The sequence below is a fragment of the Agelaius tricolor genome, unplaced genomic scaffold (assembly GCF_023055355.1).
Source record: "Agelaius tricolor isolate 1412-34295 unplaced genomic scaffold, bAgeTri1.0.p SCAF_2, whole genome shotgun sequence".
In the NCBI taxonomy this organism is placed as follows: Eukaryota; Metazoa; Chordata; class Aves; order Passeriformes; family Icteridae; genus Agelaius; species Agelaius tricolor.
Window position 1 is genome coordinate 30,521,562 of NW_027269262.1, and position 20,841 is coordinate 30,542,402.

A 20,841-nucleotide genomic window follows, 5' to 3' on the forward strand; every position below is an offset into this window, starting at 1 on the left:
GTTTATAATAGCGGTCATTACCTAAACATTATAGTAGCATACTCCTGCTTTTTTTCCTTCCTTTTCTTCCCATGAAACAGCCACAGACTTTAAAAAATGTTTAAAACTGACTTTTCTAGTCAGTTCTATTTCTTGCTCTGTGACCTGAAATAATGGGCTTCATATGAAATCTGGGACAAAACAGTAATATATTCTCAATATTCTCTCCAAAATATATAAAATTAATTTTGAAGATATACAGAAAGCCTTTTAAATTATTTTATGTTTCCAAAAGTACTAGAATTAAGTTCAAAACAAAAACCAACGAGTAAGCCTTTGCCCTTAAAATTCATTTCATTACACAGAAATAATTCTTTATGAGCTTTTAGCAGTTGGAGCCTTGGGTTGAACTTCCAACCACAGCAATAATTTAAAACCCACATGAGAACTGATACACACAATCAACACTCAATGACAGAAAGCAGAAATCAATTGTCCCCACTGTTGAGACCCTGCAGAAGTACTTCCTGGCCATCATTCCTTCCCAATGACAAGACCACATTAACGCCTTGTTTGGCAAATGTACCAGTACTTCTCTCTGCTGCTTTTTCTGGCAAAGAAGCAAGGCTGCTACTGCAAACCAGTGGTAAATTATTCTCCAGTGGAAGTTCTTCATACAAGGCTCCCCACAGACATTTAGAGCCCTTGATTTCCTTCTACCGTCCAGGAAAAAGTTCAGGAACAAATAGTGAAGATCAAGTTCAGGGATGTAAGAATAAGTTAAGCATAAATTTCTGTTCAGCATAAATTTGATCTTTCAGGGAAAAATATGTAAAATCAAATGACCACATTACCAAGAGGAACTGTGCATAAATTCAAAGACTGTGGAATGTAGAGTGTGAGTGAGAACTTTAGCAAAAGCCACACTCATAAGATGAGAGGTCTAAAAAGTTTCTCCTGGCCCACAATGGGCAGTCCTTTGCCACAACAGTCTTCAGCTAAGCTACGTCCATATTAAAAACAAGCAACTTGGTTGTTAGTCTCTTTGCTCAAACCAGAACAGCGCTTCAGAATTGCATTTTCCTAGTAAGAAACTACATCTCAACCTCTAGACTCTTTCTCCATGACCAGTGTATTCTCATATTTCCCATGTCAGCGTTGGTGTGCTTTAGTATCTGTCTTCAGCCATTCAGCTTTAACAGGTATTTCTCCCTTGACAACCCAGTAGCATCTCTCCACCTGCTCTGGCTAAAACTGCTGTGTTCTTTTATTCCTAATAAATGGTAATTCCAAAAACTCATTTCAATTCCAGCCATACCTCTTCCAGCTGGAAGCCCTTTCTCTGGGAGCAAGAGGGGATTGGAGAGCAGGAATGGGGGAGCAGAACAGGCATTCCAGAAGATGATGTCAGAATTTTGGAAACCCAGAGTAGGTGTCCCTGACTTTACTGGAAAAATACCTCACTAGACCAACACATACAGATTTCTTGGGCTACTCCTAATTGTTATTCCTGATTTACACTCCTAAATGATTGTTGTGTAGTCAGAAAAAAATAGTATTATTCAACCAGGGAGAGGTTTAAATGCTTGAAATGCCCACACAATGCTTGACCAAGATCTCCTGTATCTCCTTTTCACCAGTGAGCAGCTGTCAACAAAAGGTGAAACCACAAACACAAGACAGCAAGAATGGTGTGTAAAAATGTTAAGCGTAGGAATTTCAGTATCACTACTGAGTAAATACTTAAGACTTAATACAAACAATTTACTTTTAATGAGGCAGAGAAAATACTGAGATTTCATTAGGGAGATAGTAAGTATGCATGAAAAACTATGTATAAGCTTTTCTTCTGCATATGTATTGGGTTAATATAGACATTTTTCCATTATAAAACCTTTTGGCTCCAAGTTCCCACAGATTAATTTACACTTTATAGTAATTTGATCCAAACTGCTCTCTCAGATGAAACTATTCAACTATAAACAGACCAACCTAAAAGGTAAGATTATACTCAGTTGCTTTACGTCTACTGAAGTTCATTGACCACATTAGGTATGCAGATATCAATAACACAACTCATTAAATAACCTTATTTCTTATTTCGGAATTTTTTTTTAGTAAGAATTATTTTTTAAATTTTTTTGAGGACTGACTGTAATTTCTTGATACCTCCACAAAATTCTAATACATCAGTACAAAAAGCATCTCCTAATTAGAAAATAAAACTGTTTCCACTCAAAAAAAAAAAGATCTAACAGACACAAGTTTCTCTAAATAAAATTTAATAGGTATGCAATTTATTGGCATAAGTGATCTGTTACTACCTTATTTTACTCAACTTAAATTAGTTTCCACAGGTTATTTTCTATTTCTTAGGGGTATTCCCAAGTATAGATTCAAATACCCAACAGCCATTTTCAGAAATGTTCTAGGAATGAAAATACACATTTATCAAAAAATACTGTTGTAGGAAACCAAAGGTTTTAATTCTGAAACAGTTTGGCAACTGTAGAGATTTTTTAACTAGTTCTGACAAAAATACCAGCTTGCTAATGAGTAGGTCTGAAAACAGCAGTATATGATAGAAATCCTACTTAACAGACCTGCTTTAAATATGAATAACAGCACGCAGCTTTACTCAATTTATTTTAAAGTTCCCTAATGTCCATGTTTAAGGTTTCTAAAAGAAAACTAAAAATCTCTTGGGCTACTGGCAAAAACATGTAATTTAGAACCATCTTCCTTAAAGAATGGCTAGCGTGTGACACAACTTTTGGAAATTTGGTGATTACTTTGAATCTGACTTTGGGCAGCAACAATCCACTGTTGGACACTGCCATGAGGCTGTTTAGAAGGAGGAGTTTGTGGCCCTTCAAGAGGCACTACATTGCACAGGGTACAGATACTGTACCTTCAGAGAATAGGCTCTCTGAACTCCAAGGGCTGCAACCCAACAAAAAAAGTCTTTTCCAAAGTCCAGTGACTTGAAATGACCCCATGCAGAGTCTGATTGCATTTCTGCTGTACTACAGTGAATAACCAAAGCAGAACTTTGCCTTCAGGTCACAGAGACCTCAACTCTGCAAAGAGAAACAAACTCCACTCAAACATGAGGTGGTTTCCAGAGCCTTTGAAGTAATTATGAGTAAATCGGAGTTAAACCATTAAAAAAACACTATAACCAGCACTTCCTAAACACACTGCACTGATCGCCTTTCTGGTTCCAGGCCAAGTTAAAGAGCTGGGTTACACTTCACAGAAACCCAAATGACCTTTGAAACAAGTGAAATTTTCTTTTCTTTAATCAAAAGCATTGGACTGTTTATACAGCTGTATCTTCATCTGGCACCTACAGAACATTTTCAGTCTCTAGGGTATGCATGCACTCTCTAAAAGTCCAGGTATCAATTTTAGAAGTGCATTTGTAATAACCCATAGGCAAGAGGAGTAGGAGTGTTGTAATAACAGGAAAAAGTAACAGAATCTCAAAATCACACAAATCAACTTACTAGAGTCAGTTACATCAAATGAAGAACTGCTCCAGAGGTGTGTTTAAACATCCAGGTGATTCTTTATTTCCTCCTAGCACATATTGTACACATATTGTATATAGCTTATTTAAAAATATGCACAAATATGCCTGTGTACACAGTGTTGAGATGAGTATGTGAATATATGTAAATAAGTATCCCCTTTAGAGGATAATTAGTGTTTTCCTGTTGCTTCTCGTAGCAGAGCATAAGGAAAAGCAGATGTGAGCCTGAAGACTCTTTTCCCTTACAGCTCTTTTCCACTTTCTCTTCTCTAGCGCTTCTCCAATTGTGCATTTTGATATTTTTGGCAAAGTCATAACCTAGAAGCCATCGCATCTGCTTTCAATTAAAATCAACATCTACACAACATCATCAACACTCAACAAAAACAAAACCAACTTTCAGTAAGAATACAATAACCACAGTTACCAGTGAGTATTTTTGCAGACTCAGGCATCTAATTTGAATAAATTTTCATCCACTATAGAATTCCAGTGCTGGGGACTGAGTTCAAATCCTGCTCAGCTCAATGCAAGTCTACTCAGTCAGCTACTCCTTTGCATCTTTGTTTATCAGAATGTTCTGTGTTTAAATGAAAATAGTATTTGGGACACCACTGAAGTTAGTCCAATTTAAGTTAGTACCAAGAGATATAAATATCTGAGCATCATAAAAACCCAATGACAGCCTGACACTATTGATATAAATATACAGAATTTAACTTTTGGTAGCAACCTTATATTGGATGCCTTTGGTTACAAAAATGAGTTTCACCATTCTTCGTTTTTTGGGTTTTTTTTAATGGACCCAGCAATAAAGCAATTACTACATCATCCCAGCTCTATAAGCTTCACTAGGTCATAATATAATTTCTCTCAATCACAGGGCTTCTTTCAATACTAATAACTTTCAAAATTAAAGAGAATTATAATTTCATCATAAATTATTCAAAGTACTAAATACAAGTGGCCTCATTAACACTAGACTATCTTTGAAAATGAGTAAAATATTATACATGGAAAAACAAATATTCCAGTCTCCGTAATCTCTGAAGTCTGTGCTTAAATTCTCAACTCTGCCCCAACACCAGCTATTACACTTTGCCTCAGAGCATCTAAGAAAACATGATGCATTTAAAAACCAAGGCCTTCCCCCACAAGCTGCATAATACTTGAATAAATGATAAGACGAGACACAACATTCATATATCTTACTCAACTTCTGAGACAAAATGCCTGAAAATGCTACCTACATAAAACTACAGATGGCATATAGGCTTCCAGAAGTGACTACAGTCACTTGGATTCCAGGCATGGGTAGCAATTCCCTCTGTGGGGCCTCCTCCATAACTAGCACAGTCACATGGAAGTGCTAGAGCTGCTGGAATTCCTTAGGCAGGCCAAAGGCTGCTCTTTCTTTACAGACCATTTCTACAGATGCTGTACAAACCAGATGGCTGAACACCCTCATCATTACATGGGCAGAGAATGTCTGGTGACACAGAAGAGTTACACAAGGGAAGAAATTCAGGAACTGAATCCATAACATGAAGTGAGGATGGAAAGGAATTTTAAGTGAGGTGAGAATTATTTATGACAATTAATTATCTAATTAATAATGAACAGTATTACCATAATTAGAAAAGTAATAGTAATTTTCTATTATTTTAAAGCTAACTTATGCACTGTTAATTTTCAAACACACCCTCAGACTAGACTAGAGGTATATAGAGTTGCTGTAACTAGAGGTGACATCTCAGAATAGTACTGAGCTTCTGCGATGAGTTCTTTTTATACCCTCAAAATTTCTACTTTTTCTTGACTTTGTGCTTGCAGAGATTTTTTTACCATATTCCTCCAAAGCAAGTATGTTTAAGGCAACAGTAGCACATTTGGTTCCCATAACTTGCATTCTAAAGCTACTTATTGAGATGAAATAAACTTCTGTTTAAAATAAAATAAAAAATAAAATTCTGTTTATTTTTAGCAAAATTGCATGAACATTTTTCACCAGGAAAAACCTGAATACATCAACACCACTTTCTAAAATAGTGAGTAAAGTTTCCTAGTGGAACACAGAAAGGCTAAGGTAGGGCTTAGGGCTTTGGAAACTGTAAAGGAAAGGAGCATACCTCTAAGTAAAGGAACAACAAAATCAAACTTGTTAAATAAAAAGTTTAATTTTAAAACTAGCATGTTAGCATGCTCTCATTTGTGTCCTTAGTTACAGCTACCTCAAGAATGATCCAATTTCTAAGGAACTGTAAGATCACAACTATTGTAAACCTGGTTCAGTAAGATATCGCAATCCACCCACCACATTTCAAATAAGACTATTAAAAATTCAAACAACTAATGGGAAAAAAATATGGGTCACAATACCCTGAAACAGTGGTAACTCAAAGAATGCATCTAACTCAGTGCATACAACAATTGGTTCTACAAGTTTCATTCCAGGTATACTTACTTCCCAAAACTCCTCTCCAAACTTGTGCCATTAATACTGGAATACAAACAATCCCTATTATGTCATATAATCACCACCATAACAAAATTAATGGTTCCCCAATAGTAAACCAAGAAAGAGCCTAGGCAATCAGCTGCACAGAATGCTGGTTTCATGTGAGATAACTGCATTGAGGAAGTTTGTTTCAACATGGAATGCAAGTATTCCTCAATATTTTGTGCAGACACCAGATATCTGGTACTTTGCCTCCACAGAAAATTAGGATATAAGTGAATCTTGTCAGATCAGTCATTGCAGAGTGTATATAGTGTATTTTATTTTTTATTACAGAGCAAACTACAGGGCTTCACTTTTCCCATTTCTTCTGACTGAGAGACAAGAAGAAAAGTATTAAGGGCAAATTTTTCCCATGCCTACTCTGTGCTCTTTTTCCCCTACTCCCCTTCCAATTTGAAACAGTTTTCCTCCTTCTGCTATGAAAGATGATGCTTTGTGTTCTCACCACAGTGAGAGTAAAATTCACAGATTTAGAGAGACGCCCATTTATTTATATTTTTGTCTACATTTGTATATATACGCATAGCAATGACTGCTCAGTGGAAACACAATAAGAAACAATCAATTTTGATAGAAATAGATTCTTCCCTATATACATTTTTTCCTCTAGTGTTTCTTTTTTTTCTAATATACTACTGTCTACAAGCCAGGAACCCCAGCCAACATATATCCAGAGACTATATGTTAGACTAGACTGCTGTTTTCTTCTGAATCATTCCACATGGAATACACAGTGTAGTGAAGCAGACTCAACATATGCAACACTGGCTATAGCTCACTTGAATTAAGAACCTAATCAGTAAAGTTTCTCCTCTGGATTCAGCTATTTCTGTTCTATAGCTAAGGGGAAATTCAATCTACAGTAAAAAACAAAACAAAAAAACCAAACCAACCAACTATCCAAAGCCCCCCCTCCCCAAAAAAAAAAGAATACTCAAACAAACAAACCAACCAAAAAAAGGAGACATGTAGTGACTAGAATGACCCCAAATTCTGTAGCCAGATTATAAAACAAATCAACCAATCAAGCAAACACCACATACACACAGAATCTCTTGCACTAAAGTAAAAGACCCAAGAGACTCCCTTCCATGCTTCACCCCTCATACCTAGAAGATTCTTATAACTTTATAATAAATATCAGTTTTACTCATTTGAGAAATTCTGATGCTATTTCAATACATGTAACAATCCAAATAATTTTTAAATACACAACACATTCTCTAAACATAAAATTTAGGAAGCATTTGAAGAAGTGGGAACTGGGCAAAGACAGGTTTTCCCCAAAAATTTCTGAATGCCCCACTCTTTATAAATATTTTCATATGTAAGATTGAGGAGAGATCATTGCAAATTAACAGCTATTTGATTAGTTTAGTGCCTAATCACATTCCTACAACTAGAATGGATGAAAACAGAAGTGATGGATGCTAGAGACTAAATGTATCCACAAGGTATCCAGCACTCAGATTTGAAGATCTGATCAGACACTTTTGGAGACATGACAGCTGTCATGAGATTATTCGGTACTGTTTCCCCCACTTGAGTGGCACTGAAGTTTCTCCAGAAAGCATTGCAGTGTAATCCTTGTGACACTTTACAAGTACACCTATCCTCCTCTGTACGTGCAGAAATGAAAGAAAAACTGAATAAAGTTCTGATGGTAACAGCCCTTTAATCTCACAGGAACTGTCACGCTCAGTGATGCAAAGCCTGGATAATCAACTGAGTGCCTTCAAACAAGCATTACACACTGTGAACTCAACATCCAAAGGAAAGGAGGTTTTCATAATTTTTTTTTAAATGGGTAACTTTAGCACCCATGATCTAAAAAGCCTGATTTGCCTTTCATTATTGCTAATCAGGATATAAATATTCCAACAAAAGCTGGTGTTTTTAAATTTGACACTGGGGAGGCTGAGAGGGGAAGACTTCTCCAAACCTTGAAAAACACCAGACTGAAAAGAAAGTCACAAAAATAAAGTATTGAACACACTCATCAGAATTTATACTTTTTCATCATTCATGAAGTACTCAACCTCATACTAATACAGGCTTCTAAGGACAACCAAGAGGATGAGTTGTAAGAGAGAGAAGTAGATGGCTTCAATCCCTAGAGAGCATTTTACTGGAGTAGCCTCATCCTGTGGGCAAGATGATATTGAAAAACAAGGAATGGAGGGATGATTTGTTTTTACACAGCCCACATCTCAAGGAGGCTGCCCTCAGGGCCACATGAAGGGTTTCTCTCCTGTCCTCCAGTCTCTCCCAATGGATCAGTAGAAGCTGGGGCCATGTCAGTGCTCCCTAGAAGGCAGCCCTGGTTCCACAGCCCTGTGGTGCAGTGAGGCTTCCTGTGCTCTGCAGATGAGCTTCACCAAGCTTGAACATGAGGCAGCTCCTAACAATCCCATCATGACTTTCTCACTCATTCACAGAAGTTTGGTTTCTTCCCAATCTGTAGTTCATGACTAAAGATCAGTTTAAATTCTATTTTCCAAACAAATATGCTTAGGCCTCTACAGAAATAAAGGATGGAAAGTTTAAAGCTCAACTTTAAAATAAGCTTTTGAACTTACTATTGAAACAGCTCTTTGTGACAGGAATAATGAACATTTTAAAAGCTTATTTTTTGACCAAAACATCTGCCCCATTCCCCCTTCTTCATGCCCTACCCCTTTCTTCAGCTCAGGGTTTTTACAGAGGCTTTGAGGAATGTAACTGAAGTGACTCGAGCTCTTGATCAACCCTTTGGAAGGAAAATATTTAACAGCAACAAATCTTAATTGTTAGTATCTGAAAGGAAAAAAGATGCTTCCCAAGGAATAGACTTTCTTAACTGTTGGAATTACAGTTGCAGTGTTCTGTTATAGGAGAACCACTTCAATGCATGGTAGTCTCCTCCATGCTATAGAGCCATTAGCTATGTTTGAGTACATCAATAGCTGCTATTCTAATTGATGAAAAGCTTAATTTCCATGTAACCCAAAATCAGAACCTTTACTCTTTCTGCAGAAGAAAAACAAATCATTAATGCTCTGATCATTAGACAAGTTAACCTATTACTCTGAAAGTGACCCTGAAGGACAAAAGACAGATAAAGCTGCTGGTGCTATGACTTTTTAATAAAATTCCAGTTTAGAATTTCACTTGAGCATGATTTTGAATAGTTTTACTGAAATACACAACTCATTTATCAAAAACCCCTCAGATTTATAGCTCTGATTTCAAGAAGACCTATATCAAAGGGAAAGGAAAAGGAAAAGGGAAGACTGATTCTCACCAAGACTCCAGCTTTGCAATTTAAGATTGGTTTTGGGGATATTTAATATATACAGCAAGTGATTTTCCTTTTACAACTGTCACAGTTTTCTCCCTTCGGTATTTCTGATCTTGGTGAGTTTGGAGTGATACTAAGACAACTCACAGAAGGTATGTTGACTAAAACATTAACAATTTGTAAAAATAGGGCTTCATTTCATTACCAGAAAAAATCTGTCAGGGACTTGCACCTCAGTCACACCAGAAATGAAAAAAACTAAATGGAAAGGAGTTTGTGGGTCCCAGTCACGTGAGCTGCTCTGTCCCCAGAAAAAGTGAGCTGCAGTGCAGTTCAGAGGTGTCACACACTTATTTCCTCAGTCTATCTTAAAAGCACACTTTCTGAGTTATCTCTTAAAGGTTATTTTTGCATTTTAATGTCTCTTGCATGTAATTTCATGCTACCTAAATCATAACTTACATGGTTTTTAGCTTATTTCTTATGTAGTCCAAGTCTTCCAAGTCACTTCTGATGAATTTAAATGACACATATTTTCATGCACTTATACTGGTATTAAATGATCTCCTTTTTAGAAGGGCAAAGAGTCCTCCTGTATTTGTGATATCAGGCTGTCTTGGCAGCATTATACCTGCCACTAAATATCCATGCTAAGGAAGTAAGAACAGGAACGTTATCATATTGCTACACGTCATGACAACCTTCCATGATATCAAAGAACCATAGAATTTTTAAGGTTGGAAAAGACATCCAAGATCATTGACTCCAAACTGTGACCAATCCCCACTTTGTGAACTGAAGCACAGCACTGTGCCACAATCCAGCCGTTTCTTCAACACCTCCAAGGATGGTGACTCTGCCACCTCCCTGAGCAGCCAATTCCAATTCTTCGGGAATTAACTCATTCATCAAACACTTCATTTGTTGTGAACACAAATTCTATGACCAACAACAGAGTGCAATTACCTACCTACAGTTTTGTCTGAACATTAGTTCGGTCAGCTTCCCAGCTAAGCATTACCAGCAAGTTTGTGTGTGGGGAGGAGAAAGCAACATGTCTGTGGATGGTAAAAGTTCTTTTTCATGCAGTCTTTCATTTTGGGCCATTCAGTCTGCTACATAGGGAATTCTTGCTAGGTATCCACTTTCATTTAGCTTTTTTTATCCAGTCTCATGAGAAGGCAAGGTGCATTATCAAAGGAAATTGTCCATCACAGCTGAGACTGGGGAAGGTATTATGAAAAGAAATGTCACTCTGCTCACTGGGCTTACACATGCCCAAATTGATTAAATATATAAGAAATGTTTTCCTAGTGTGTGATGAATCAAAGATGATGACAGTTTTAAAGAAAGTTGCATTCTGCCAGAGCAGCCAAGTAACATTTTGTTTTTAGACAATTCTAACTGTTTAACATTAAAATAAATTATAGGCAGGCATACAAATAATAAAAATGCAACTCAGAGATACATTCAATAAACTACACTCCTCAATAAATTGGGAAATGTATAGCACAGAAGATGAAGAGGGTATTTTACTCAACAGCAGTACAAAGTTTTTTCTTCCTTTTTTTTTAAAGAAAGGCAACATATGCTGAAACCCGTTGCTGATATCATCAGTTCCAAGTTACTGAATTTGACATCTTTAATGTGCTGTATGACATGAACATAAACATGTGAAAAATCTTGGGCTTCAATTTCTTCCTCTGGAAGAAATTAGAGGAGAAACTTTCTGATGACTGTGTAACTTCACCTGACCCGTTCATAAGTTTGCAAAGGGGTACACACAGTGATATTTGGTGTTTAATTGTGCAGTAATGAAATTAATTCACACACCATTAATTTAATTAATGAATATTTCTTCAAATAAGCTTCCTGTCATCTTTCCAAATTTTAATTTGGAACATTATTTTGCACATTGGCAGAAGAAATAAGCTTAGTTGTATAATCATCCCTCACAGCTAACGATGTCACCAAAATATCACATCCTTGTGATCACATCTCTCTTTTTTGGGAATACCGTGACAAAACCCCTGTCCAGTCATGCTCTTAGCTTTCTTTTAAAAGCATTTTAGATCCTGGTGCTCCAGGGACTAATCTGAATGAGCACAGAAAGATCTATTTCTTACTTCTCATGTGAAAGCCATATTCCCATGGCTGCTACAAGGAACCATGAGTGAGTCAGGACAATGCTGAAAGCGAGGAGAAATAAAAGACTGTCGAGGAGTAAGCCTTGCCTCCCAGCTTAATACATGTATTTCACATACTGGGGGGAAAAAAGAGCAACTTTGCACTTTCCTGCATGCCACTCTCTCAAGAGCTGCCTAGCTGGGGTCACATCCCCACTGCAGGCATCTCAGAGACCATCACTTCTCTACAGCAGAGCAGAAGGTGAAGGGGCAAAGAGCACAAAGGCATAGGATCTATCTGGGCTGATAAAAATACTGGCAGGAGCCTAACAATTTGACTCACTAGCAATTAAACTAATTAAGTCTGACTTTTAAATGCTTTGTGTCCTGTCTTTACACCTCCCTGCCCTACTATGCCTGTTTCTCTGTAACTCTGACCTCACTGTCCCACCCCTTCAGTCTTGACACCACCCTTTTCCTAATTGTGACAGAAACCAGTCAGTTGTTCTCAATATGCAGATGTGGTAACATTAATAGCATGATTAACTTCAGAAAAAAATATAATTATACCAACCCCAAGCTAACATATTCTTTAAAAGAATTTTATTTTGTTTCAGTCCCCTTTTCAAGTTCAGTAAGCAAAAAAAAAAAAACAACAAAAGAAACCTCACCTTCAAAGTACTTTAGTGTCACACAAAGTAAAACATCTGCATTGATTGCTTGGGCCAAGAACCATGAGTTATAAAAAGCCTGAGGCATTTGGACGCTCATCCTACTTCCTAAATATCCTCTCAGAGTTAGGCATCCTACTGCCATCCCGTTCTCCAAACATATTGGGCTGTCTACACATTTATCAATCTCATATCACTGCTTTTTACTATGCAGTGTTCTGCAGTGTGGCTTTCCTAAGTTCAATGACAGTGTCTTCACATCCAAGGAATGCCTCTGCAGCATCTCTCTGATACCAGGCATACAATGAATCAAGCCGATCAACAAAAGCTGACCTCTCACCTCTCCATTTGTCTGTTTGTCCTTACACAGGGAACACCCCTGAATTCTAACAAGCAGTGCAGAAATGGGAATTCCTACCCTAACATCTAATGGAAATTTCAAGGGCATCAGATTCCAGGTTCTGATTTGGAAGAAGAAATTCCAGTATAAGTGCAGGAATGCCAGAAGCAGATCACTTCTGCTGGAAGGATACATAAACACACTCTTTAATTAATAATCTTATATTTAACGCTGAAAAAAAAAATCCATGATCACATGGAAACATATAGAAATGGGTTGGGAAGAAATCAATACACATCTCACATATAGCAACATCATAAGAACCCAAGAGGACAAACAGAAGAATTTAAGAGGATGCAAAGGCAACAGAAGGAAGAAAGGTGCCGGTACAAACAGGAGAGGCACAACCAACACCAAAGAAGACTTCAAGCATCTGCAGCCCTTTATTGCTCTTCAATCCAACCTTTTATACCCTTCATCTTACATGCCTTACACCTGTGTGCCCTCTGTGCCCTTTGGTGATTGGTCAGCACACCTCAGCACTCCCTGTCCCATTACCTTCAATGCTGCTCACCTGTCCTGCACAGCTGTAGCCCAGTGGGGATGAGGCTCCACCGCAGCCCCACTCCCAATCACCACAAATTGTGTGCCTACAGCAGAAAGCACCACTGACGTAGTATTTTGTAGGAAAAAGACACTAGTATTTTCCAATTTTTAAGTAAGAGATAAAAAGTATCTTGTGCTCTTCTAAGTAGAACGTCTGCCTGTTTCAATACTTTCAAATACTAATATACATCTTGTACAGGCATTAATTTAGAAGATAATGTATCTTTTAATTAAAAGTGCAACTTTTTAGAAAATGGGTAGCTGATACCCTGCAGCATCTATGGAGTTCCATAAATTATCTTCCCAAATCTAATATTTTTTAACATCTACATATTGACTTAAAAAAAATCTCATGTCTATATATAATTATTCATTCTTGTAAAGAATCTAGTCTCAACCAATTAACTATTTATTTCTAAAATACCACTGAATATTTGGAGTTCATGTCACCTGTATCAAGTTTATAGAGTTTGGGACTTTGCTTTCCTGCTCCACATTTCTTTTTTTTTCCACTGACTAAACTTCAAAGTAATTAAAACTGTTTTTCGTGCTGAAATATTACAATGACAATATCATTGACTACTCTTCATTTAGAGCTATGTCCATCATTAACAGCAACTGAAAGATCAGTCCTGCACAGAGTAGACCATGTTATGAACCCTGAAATGCAACGTAAGGAATTCCTTAACACACCTTGTTACTTCTGTGTAGGCAGAGGAAAACATCTGAAACTAACACACAGCTATCGTTACAGCATTTGGGAATAAACACGCTTTATGGTCAACACGTTTCTTCTTTGATAGCAGTTCTGTAGATAAGAGCTTATATAGATAACTGCTGCTGACCTGAAATCACCAGGAAGCGTTAAGGCTTTACATGAGCATATATATTTTTATTTTTACAAAAAAATTGTCATTAGTTGTACAGTTACACTTCCCATACTACAGCTTCTCTTCACAATACCTTCTCCACCCACTGAACGTATCTTCCCAGATGCCTTCTAGCAATTCAGACTGTCCAACAGCAGCTCCCTTTGATAATTTTTTTGCTTTCTTTTCCCTTCCAAATAAAAACAAATAGGCACTTCACAAAATCAAATCATATTCTGGTGGAGAGGCTACAGAGAACAAGAGCAGGTTACCAGAGATCTCACAGCCACTGAGGAGAGTGAAAGGGCTCAACAGTGGTAGAAAGAGGAGCTCTTAGCTTTAAACATCAAATGGAAAGGTTTAGAAGATTTTCTCTCTGTTCAGGATGAGCTAGAGATAAGGAAATTCAGACTTTTTCTCCAGCACAACTATCATCTCTTCTAGGCTACACAGGATCTTCCACTGACACAACAAAAAGCAGCCTCATCCTTCCCTACATATTGCTTTTGCTGCCTTTGTGTGGGAGAGGCAAGCACTGGATTAACACTAACATATGCCAGTATCTGTATGTGGGAGAAATAGTTTGTCCTTTCTGGAGATGCTGTCTCAACTCTGGCCAGCAATGGGTGGGTGTGCTTCAGGGAACTCACAGTAAGCCCTGCACCTGACCATAAAATGGCACATGCCTTGTTTCTGGTTTATGATAGTCTTCAAACAAAAATTAATTAGAATAAACTTATCCCTCACTATCAAACTGGTTTTTACAGAATAAGATCAAATTTGCCTCCTTGGTCAAAGCCCAAAACTGCTCAAAGAACTCAAAGGTTTGCTGAAAACTCAGTCACTTAGTCTTCAAGAATAAGAAAAAACTGAGATTAAAAGGAAAAGATTCATCCACAGATAAAAATTATTAATAGTTAAGAAATCAGCAGAGTAACACATACACATGTAGAAGATAGCTACCAGATTGAACCGAATGGTCTTACAAAAAGCAAAACAAACAAGCAAACCAACCCCCCCAAAAGAAGTCATTTTAGGATTTTTAGGATGCAAAAGATGTTCTTTTTTTTTGTCCAAAATAAAGAAAAAGCCTCAGGCACAAGACTGGTAGAATTTGTGGTTGACAAGGCAAGCCTACATTTGCAATCAAAAAGTGAGCACGACTCTTGAGGCTCACAGTCCACTCATCTTCACAAGTTTCATAAAGTGTGAGCATCAGCTACCTATCAACAAAACTACTCTGAGTTGACACACCAGAATGTATTTCTTACTTCTCAAGTTCACCCAAAAAAAACCCTAGATTACCCTAAAGGTGACAAAACAGACTTTTCTGTTCTCAGAGGACAGAGATGAACTTTGCTAACCAAGCTGCTGAGGACTTAACTGCAGCACACAGAGATCTGCTTTTCACATTCTTGTACTCAAGAGGAAAAGTCACCACACAAATAAGTACCAGCAATATGAGTAAAAAAGACTTATTTTTGTGTAAGGTCAGATCCCAAACCCAGCTATTCCTTAACTGAATAGTACAATAAGCCTTCATATAGGTGATCAGTTCATGGGACATTATTTGAGTCTCAAAGAAACAAAGGCCAATTCTGTTACTCAAAGCTCAGTCTGCCTTTCCTTTTTGTTTAACAGACAAATTTCATTATTATTGTCAGTTGTATGTAATCATACATATCACAAATGTTCATACTACTAAGGTAAGGAATGATGTTGAAGTACAGGGCAGTGGCCAATTTGACATTAAATGGGACAGTCCATCTCAAGCTCACCTAAAGACTATCTTTAAATAGCCAGTAGCCCTTAAATAATACCTGATTCCTATTACATCCTGTTTTTTATTTGGAGGATGGATATCCACTGCTTAGTGCTCTTGGAAAGCTCCCACTGAACTACCACAGCTATATTGGACAAGAATACTGGCACATAACTTAAAATGGAAAGGTATCTTGTGATTAAATGCTGTGTCCAAATCACATGTCAGCTTTTTCTTTTTTAAAACCATGATACAAACTGAAGCTGGTATTTTCCTTGCTATGATAAACATCACAGAAGCATATTCATCCCCATTACTTAACAACAGAACCTATAAACTCCTGCTGATTTCTTTATCCTTTTCTAAAGCACAATTTAAAATCCTACACTGCAGATAAGGGTATACTGCTCACAAGATTAAAGTCAAGGTCACATATTGCACATACACTGCTGCCTGTGAAACAGCGATCTGTTTCACAGACTCCACATATATTTTTAGAAAGGGCTGCTCTAGTCATCAGCTAACAGCCTTTGAATTACAGAAGCGAAGATAAACTTTGGCTTAAAAGGGAAAATGTAAGTCTTCTGTGCCAAAACAGACAGACCCCTGCTGATTTAAGGAAGTAAAGTAGTTCTTTTTATCTCTTCACAAAACCTGAAGGGGAAATCCCCAACACACTGAGTATGAGCCTTACTTTCCTTCTGATGGAGCTAAGAGTGAAACTCCCCAAGACTTGATACAACCACAGGTGGACCACCTTTGAGAAATGCTGGCTTCACAGTATGCCTGGTAGCTAAGCTGGTGCTCCCTCCAGACATCTGTTGCATCTTCTGCTCAACAGGCACCTGTGCAGCTATTCATACTAAAGCTACAACACAAGTACCAGCACCATGTAAGAAATGGTCTGTAACACAGAAAAGATTTCTGCCTTCCCTAGAGAACAGCATTTGCACAGTATGTCATTAGTGGATGCCACAAAATATTAGTAATCAGGAAAAAGTGAATACATTGATATGCAATAATTATTACCACATGAGGCTCATAAAAAAAGACAATTCTTAAATCAAACATTAGGCTTAATTCATGGGTATCTAGAAGGGGACTCAAAAACTTCTGTTCATACAAAATGTGAGCAGCAAAATCTGGATTTTTAACCAGTTTTAATGAACAAAAGATCTTTAAGGCATGCACCAAATAAACAGGGCACAGGCTGAGAGAGTGAGGCTGTTCAGCCTGGAGAAGGCCCCAGGAGACCTTGTAGCCTCTTCCAGTACCTAAAGGAGCATTACAGGAGGGGTGGAGAGGGCATGTACTGTTAGGACAAAGGCATGTACTCACAGAACAAGGAGGAATGGATTCAAACTGGAAGAGAGAAGGTTTAGATTAGCTGTTTGGAAGAAATTCTTTACTATAAGGGGAGTGAGGGACTGAAACAGGTTGCCTGGAGATGTGGACTCCCCATCCCTGGAGATGTTCAGGGCCAGCGTGGGTGGGGCTTTGAGTGACCTGGTCGAGTGGAAGGTATCCCTGTCCATGGCAGGGGGTTGGAACTAGATGATCTTTAAGGTCCCTTTCAACTCAAACCATTCTATGATTCCTGTTAACTCCCTAAAATAGCACATGTTCTCTTTTTCCCAGTGGAACTAGTTAAGATTGCTCTTTACTAGAAGGACAAAACTACAGCAGCTTTGTGCAGTAGGGAGACACAGAGCAGAGACCAACACCATGAAGTGTTGAAGTTCATAAAGTGAATCACTTTTTGTACAGTCAGGACTTACCCAAAGAGTTGATCCAAGGCCACCAGAGATGTAAAACTTCTACCTCATCCTGCAACCTGCATGTTTAGGTAGGCCACTGAAAATGCTGAGCAGCTAAATGCTAATTTTTTTAAGTCACTTAGAGAAGATTCCTTTATTTACTATTGCTGCCACCAACCTGTACATTAGTCACCCTTTGCCTTGTTTCTGCAAGACAACAAAATTGAGGGCTTTAGAAGACTTTTCATTACATCAACATCAGTGTGTTGAGACCTCTGGCAAGTGGGGATACACAGCTAAATAAAAGGAGGCCAATAAATAAATAAAAGCAGCATGCTTCTTGTCCACACTGCTCTGCTGTCCGTGAGTTCCTGGAGTCTGTCTTGGACTAGTCCAATTAGTCAGCTTTGAGACCAAGAGATGTCTTAGGCAGGGGACACTTAGCCTAGGAATCTGTCCCTGGGCACCTTTCATTTGGCACTGCTGGGATCATTTGAAGGCACCAGTTCCTGACCAGAAATGTGTCACTGTTTTTCATCCAAGAAGTCCCAGACAGGACACCACATGCATGCACAGCAATCAGTTACATTTCCTCACAGACACGGAGTTTCCTCACAGAGGTGACAAGCTTGCAAGATGAATGGATGACAATTCATTGATTGGATAACATGTTAAAATTCCAAGGGGGAAATCAGAAGGAATTTGCAACCTAGGTCACCTTACCGTAGGTGATCACATGATTATGTAGTTTCAATTAGGTAACATAACTGAAGATTCTATTTTATACCCTGTATTTGTTCATCTCTTTCTCGAAATATACTAAGTTATCTACATCTTATTTCAGCAGGCTGCACAACTCAGAAGACTACATTAGCAAAACCATTTTCAAATGGAGAAAAATTCCTAATGCTCTGCCTTTGCAGTAACCTCCCTTTGGGAACCAGACTAACCCACCAGACATTATTCATTAACAGATACACTTTATTTCAAAACTGGGGAGCCTCTGAGAAATGAGCCTGATTCTCGGGAGTTTTAAAAACTCATCTGCTTAAAGGCCTAAACAATATTTCAATAACAAAATAGCCACTTTTCAGAATTTACACCTAAATTTTGGAGAAGCAACTTCTGGTGTTCAAACTTTCACTGATGTAACTACTACATCTAATAATACACTGTGACACTAACTTACTAAATCTTCAAGTTCTTTAAAGTGCTGCTGAAGTTTTTTTCACATTCCTCTAGAAGCCAAGTATACCTCCATTCAATCTAAACACCTGTGCATGAGAAAGCCCACTCCTGGATCCAATCACCAAAATTCAGTGAAATTACAAAAATAAAAAGAACAGCAACGCAAACCTGTCAAGAGAAAGAGTGGCCTAAATAACAATTATAGGGCATCCAAACTGATGCTAGTTACTCCACTCTCTACCTGGGGCTTTTTGTCGTAAGATTTTTGAAGTGCCAATACCATAAACTGTCACAGACATGTTTTATGAAAAATCCTTTCCTTAGGATTTTTTCTCCTGAGAAACTGAGAGGCCTCAGGAACAAAATGTAAACAATAATTACCTGCTGCTGTGGAATGCAACAGGTGGATCATGTGGTTGTTTCTAATTAATGACCAGTCACAGTCCAGCTGTCCAGACTGTCTCGGTCAGTCACAAGCCTTTGTTATCATTTCTTTTTCTATTCTTAGCTAGCCTTCTGATGAAATCCTTCCTTCTATTCTTTTAGTATAGTTTTAATATAAAATATATCATAAAAGAATTAATCAAGCCTTCTGAAACATGGAGTCAACATTCTCATCTCTTCCCTCATCCTAAGACCCCTGCGAACACCATCACAATAAGCATTGATACTTCTTAAAACCAGACAAATTACTGTCATATAATCATATAACCATCACGATTATCTTTGAAGTAGTATGCACAAGGATGTTTAATGCTGGGGGGATAGTAACCTATAAGAGTAAAAGTAGTTCACAAACACCTGTCTAACTATAAGCTGTGACTAGAAATGGGTTGATGTACTATTATAATGTCTCTCCTTCACCTCCCAACCCCGCTCTTCATATCGAAATCCTGTTACTGAATCCACGGCACCTTTGAGGCCTTTGTGCCGGAGGGAGGAGGGCAGGGACGATAGGGAGGTGAAGGAGGAGAGCGAGAGCTGCCTCTTGTCTCCTCCCCGTGCCGCAGAAACCACCGCAGCGAGCTGAGCCCAGCACTTGCAGACAGCGTCCCCGCCCCTGCCGCCGCTCCCTCGTACCAGAGCGCTCCCTCCCGCCCGGGCCTCCCCGCCCCCGGCCCGCCCCAAGCCCGCCCGCCCGGCCGCAGTACCTCGCAGCCGGGGGAACTCGCGGTCCCGCAGCGCCCGGAGCCCGTCCCCGTGCCCGTAGCCGTACTCGCAGCCTGCGGGGCGGCCGTCGAGGAAGGCGCGGAAGGAGAGCGGCTCCCCGGCCATGGCTCCCGGCATGCAGGGCCCGGCGCGGCGAGCAGCGCGGCTCCCGCCCCAGCGCAGCCTCCGCGGGCGCTGCGCTCTGGGCCCGCTCGGCTCGGCACGGCCCGGCCGGTCTGCTCCGCTCCGCCCGCCTCCCGCCCCGCCTGCCCCACATGAGCCAGGGCCGGTCCGGCCGCCGCTGAACCGGGCACTGGGGCAGGCACAGGGAGGAGTTTCCCGTAAGGAAGAAGTTTCCCGAAGCGCTGGCAGATCGGTTTAGAGGTGGCAGCAATAAAAGCGTGCTCTCCTGTTGAGGCAACCTGTTTAAAATATTTCATGGAAATCTCTCTCCCCTAAAATTTTCCAGTTCAAGGTCAGATTTCCCTCGATGCCTCTTCCATTGCTGCTAATAGCAGAGGCCGCTTTCTCACACCTTGCACTTGGTGTACAGTACTCCTGCATCACGTCGAGCTGGCTCATTTGGCCATAGATGCTGTGTGGCCAATGCAAAGTACCACAGCCCAAAGCCAAAAGTGTGGAATGGGCTGGTCATCAGGGGTAAAGAGAACAGGCTTATTCTCCCATGTAAAAACCATTCCTGAAAAATCCTCTGCTTTGTCAGATACACCATAACCATATACATAATCAAAAAAATCATAGCCAAAGGAATGCGTTTGTTGAGGTTTTTTTATTTGTTTGCTTTGATTGTTCTTTCATTGTTGGGTTTTGTTTGGGTTTTTTTTGTTGTTTTGTTATGTTGTTTTCATATTAATTTTTTCCTGACATACTACTCACAATGAATTTTTCTACTTACATCTCTGTAATCTGCAGAACATTAAATGACCTCCAAAGTTAGGCCAATACCAAAATAAAACTGCACATATTAGGATGGACCTACATCCAAAAACTGGAAAGGCAAACTCTCATTAGATTGTTTGAATGCTACTAGTGGGATG

General features: G+C 39.0%; 1 protein-coding gene across 1 annotated transcript in view; it reads right to left on the reverse strand.

Annotated features, from left to right (window-relative positions):
• MOCOS (molybdenum cofactor sulfurase) overlaps window positions 1-20,004 on the reverse strand; it is a 211,179-nt gene extending 191,175 nt beyond the window's left edge. The window contains exon 1 of the mRNA XM_071455205.1: window positions 19,786-20,004. Within this exon, the coding sequence (XP_071311306.1) occupies window positions 19,786-19,921 (136 nt within the window). The 5' untranslated portion in view covers window positions 19,922-20,004. The remainder of the gene's footprint in view (window positions 1-19,785) is intronic.
• Window positions 20,005-20,841: the final 837 nt, after the last annotated feature.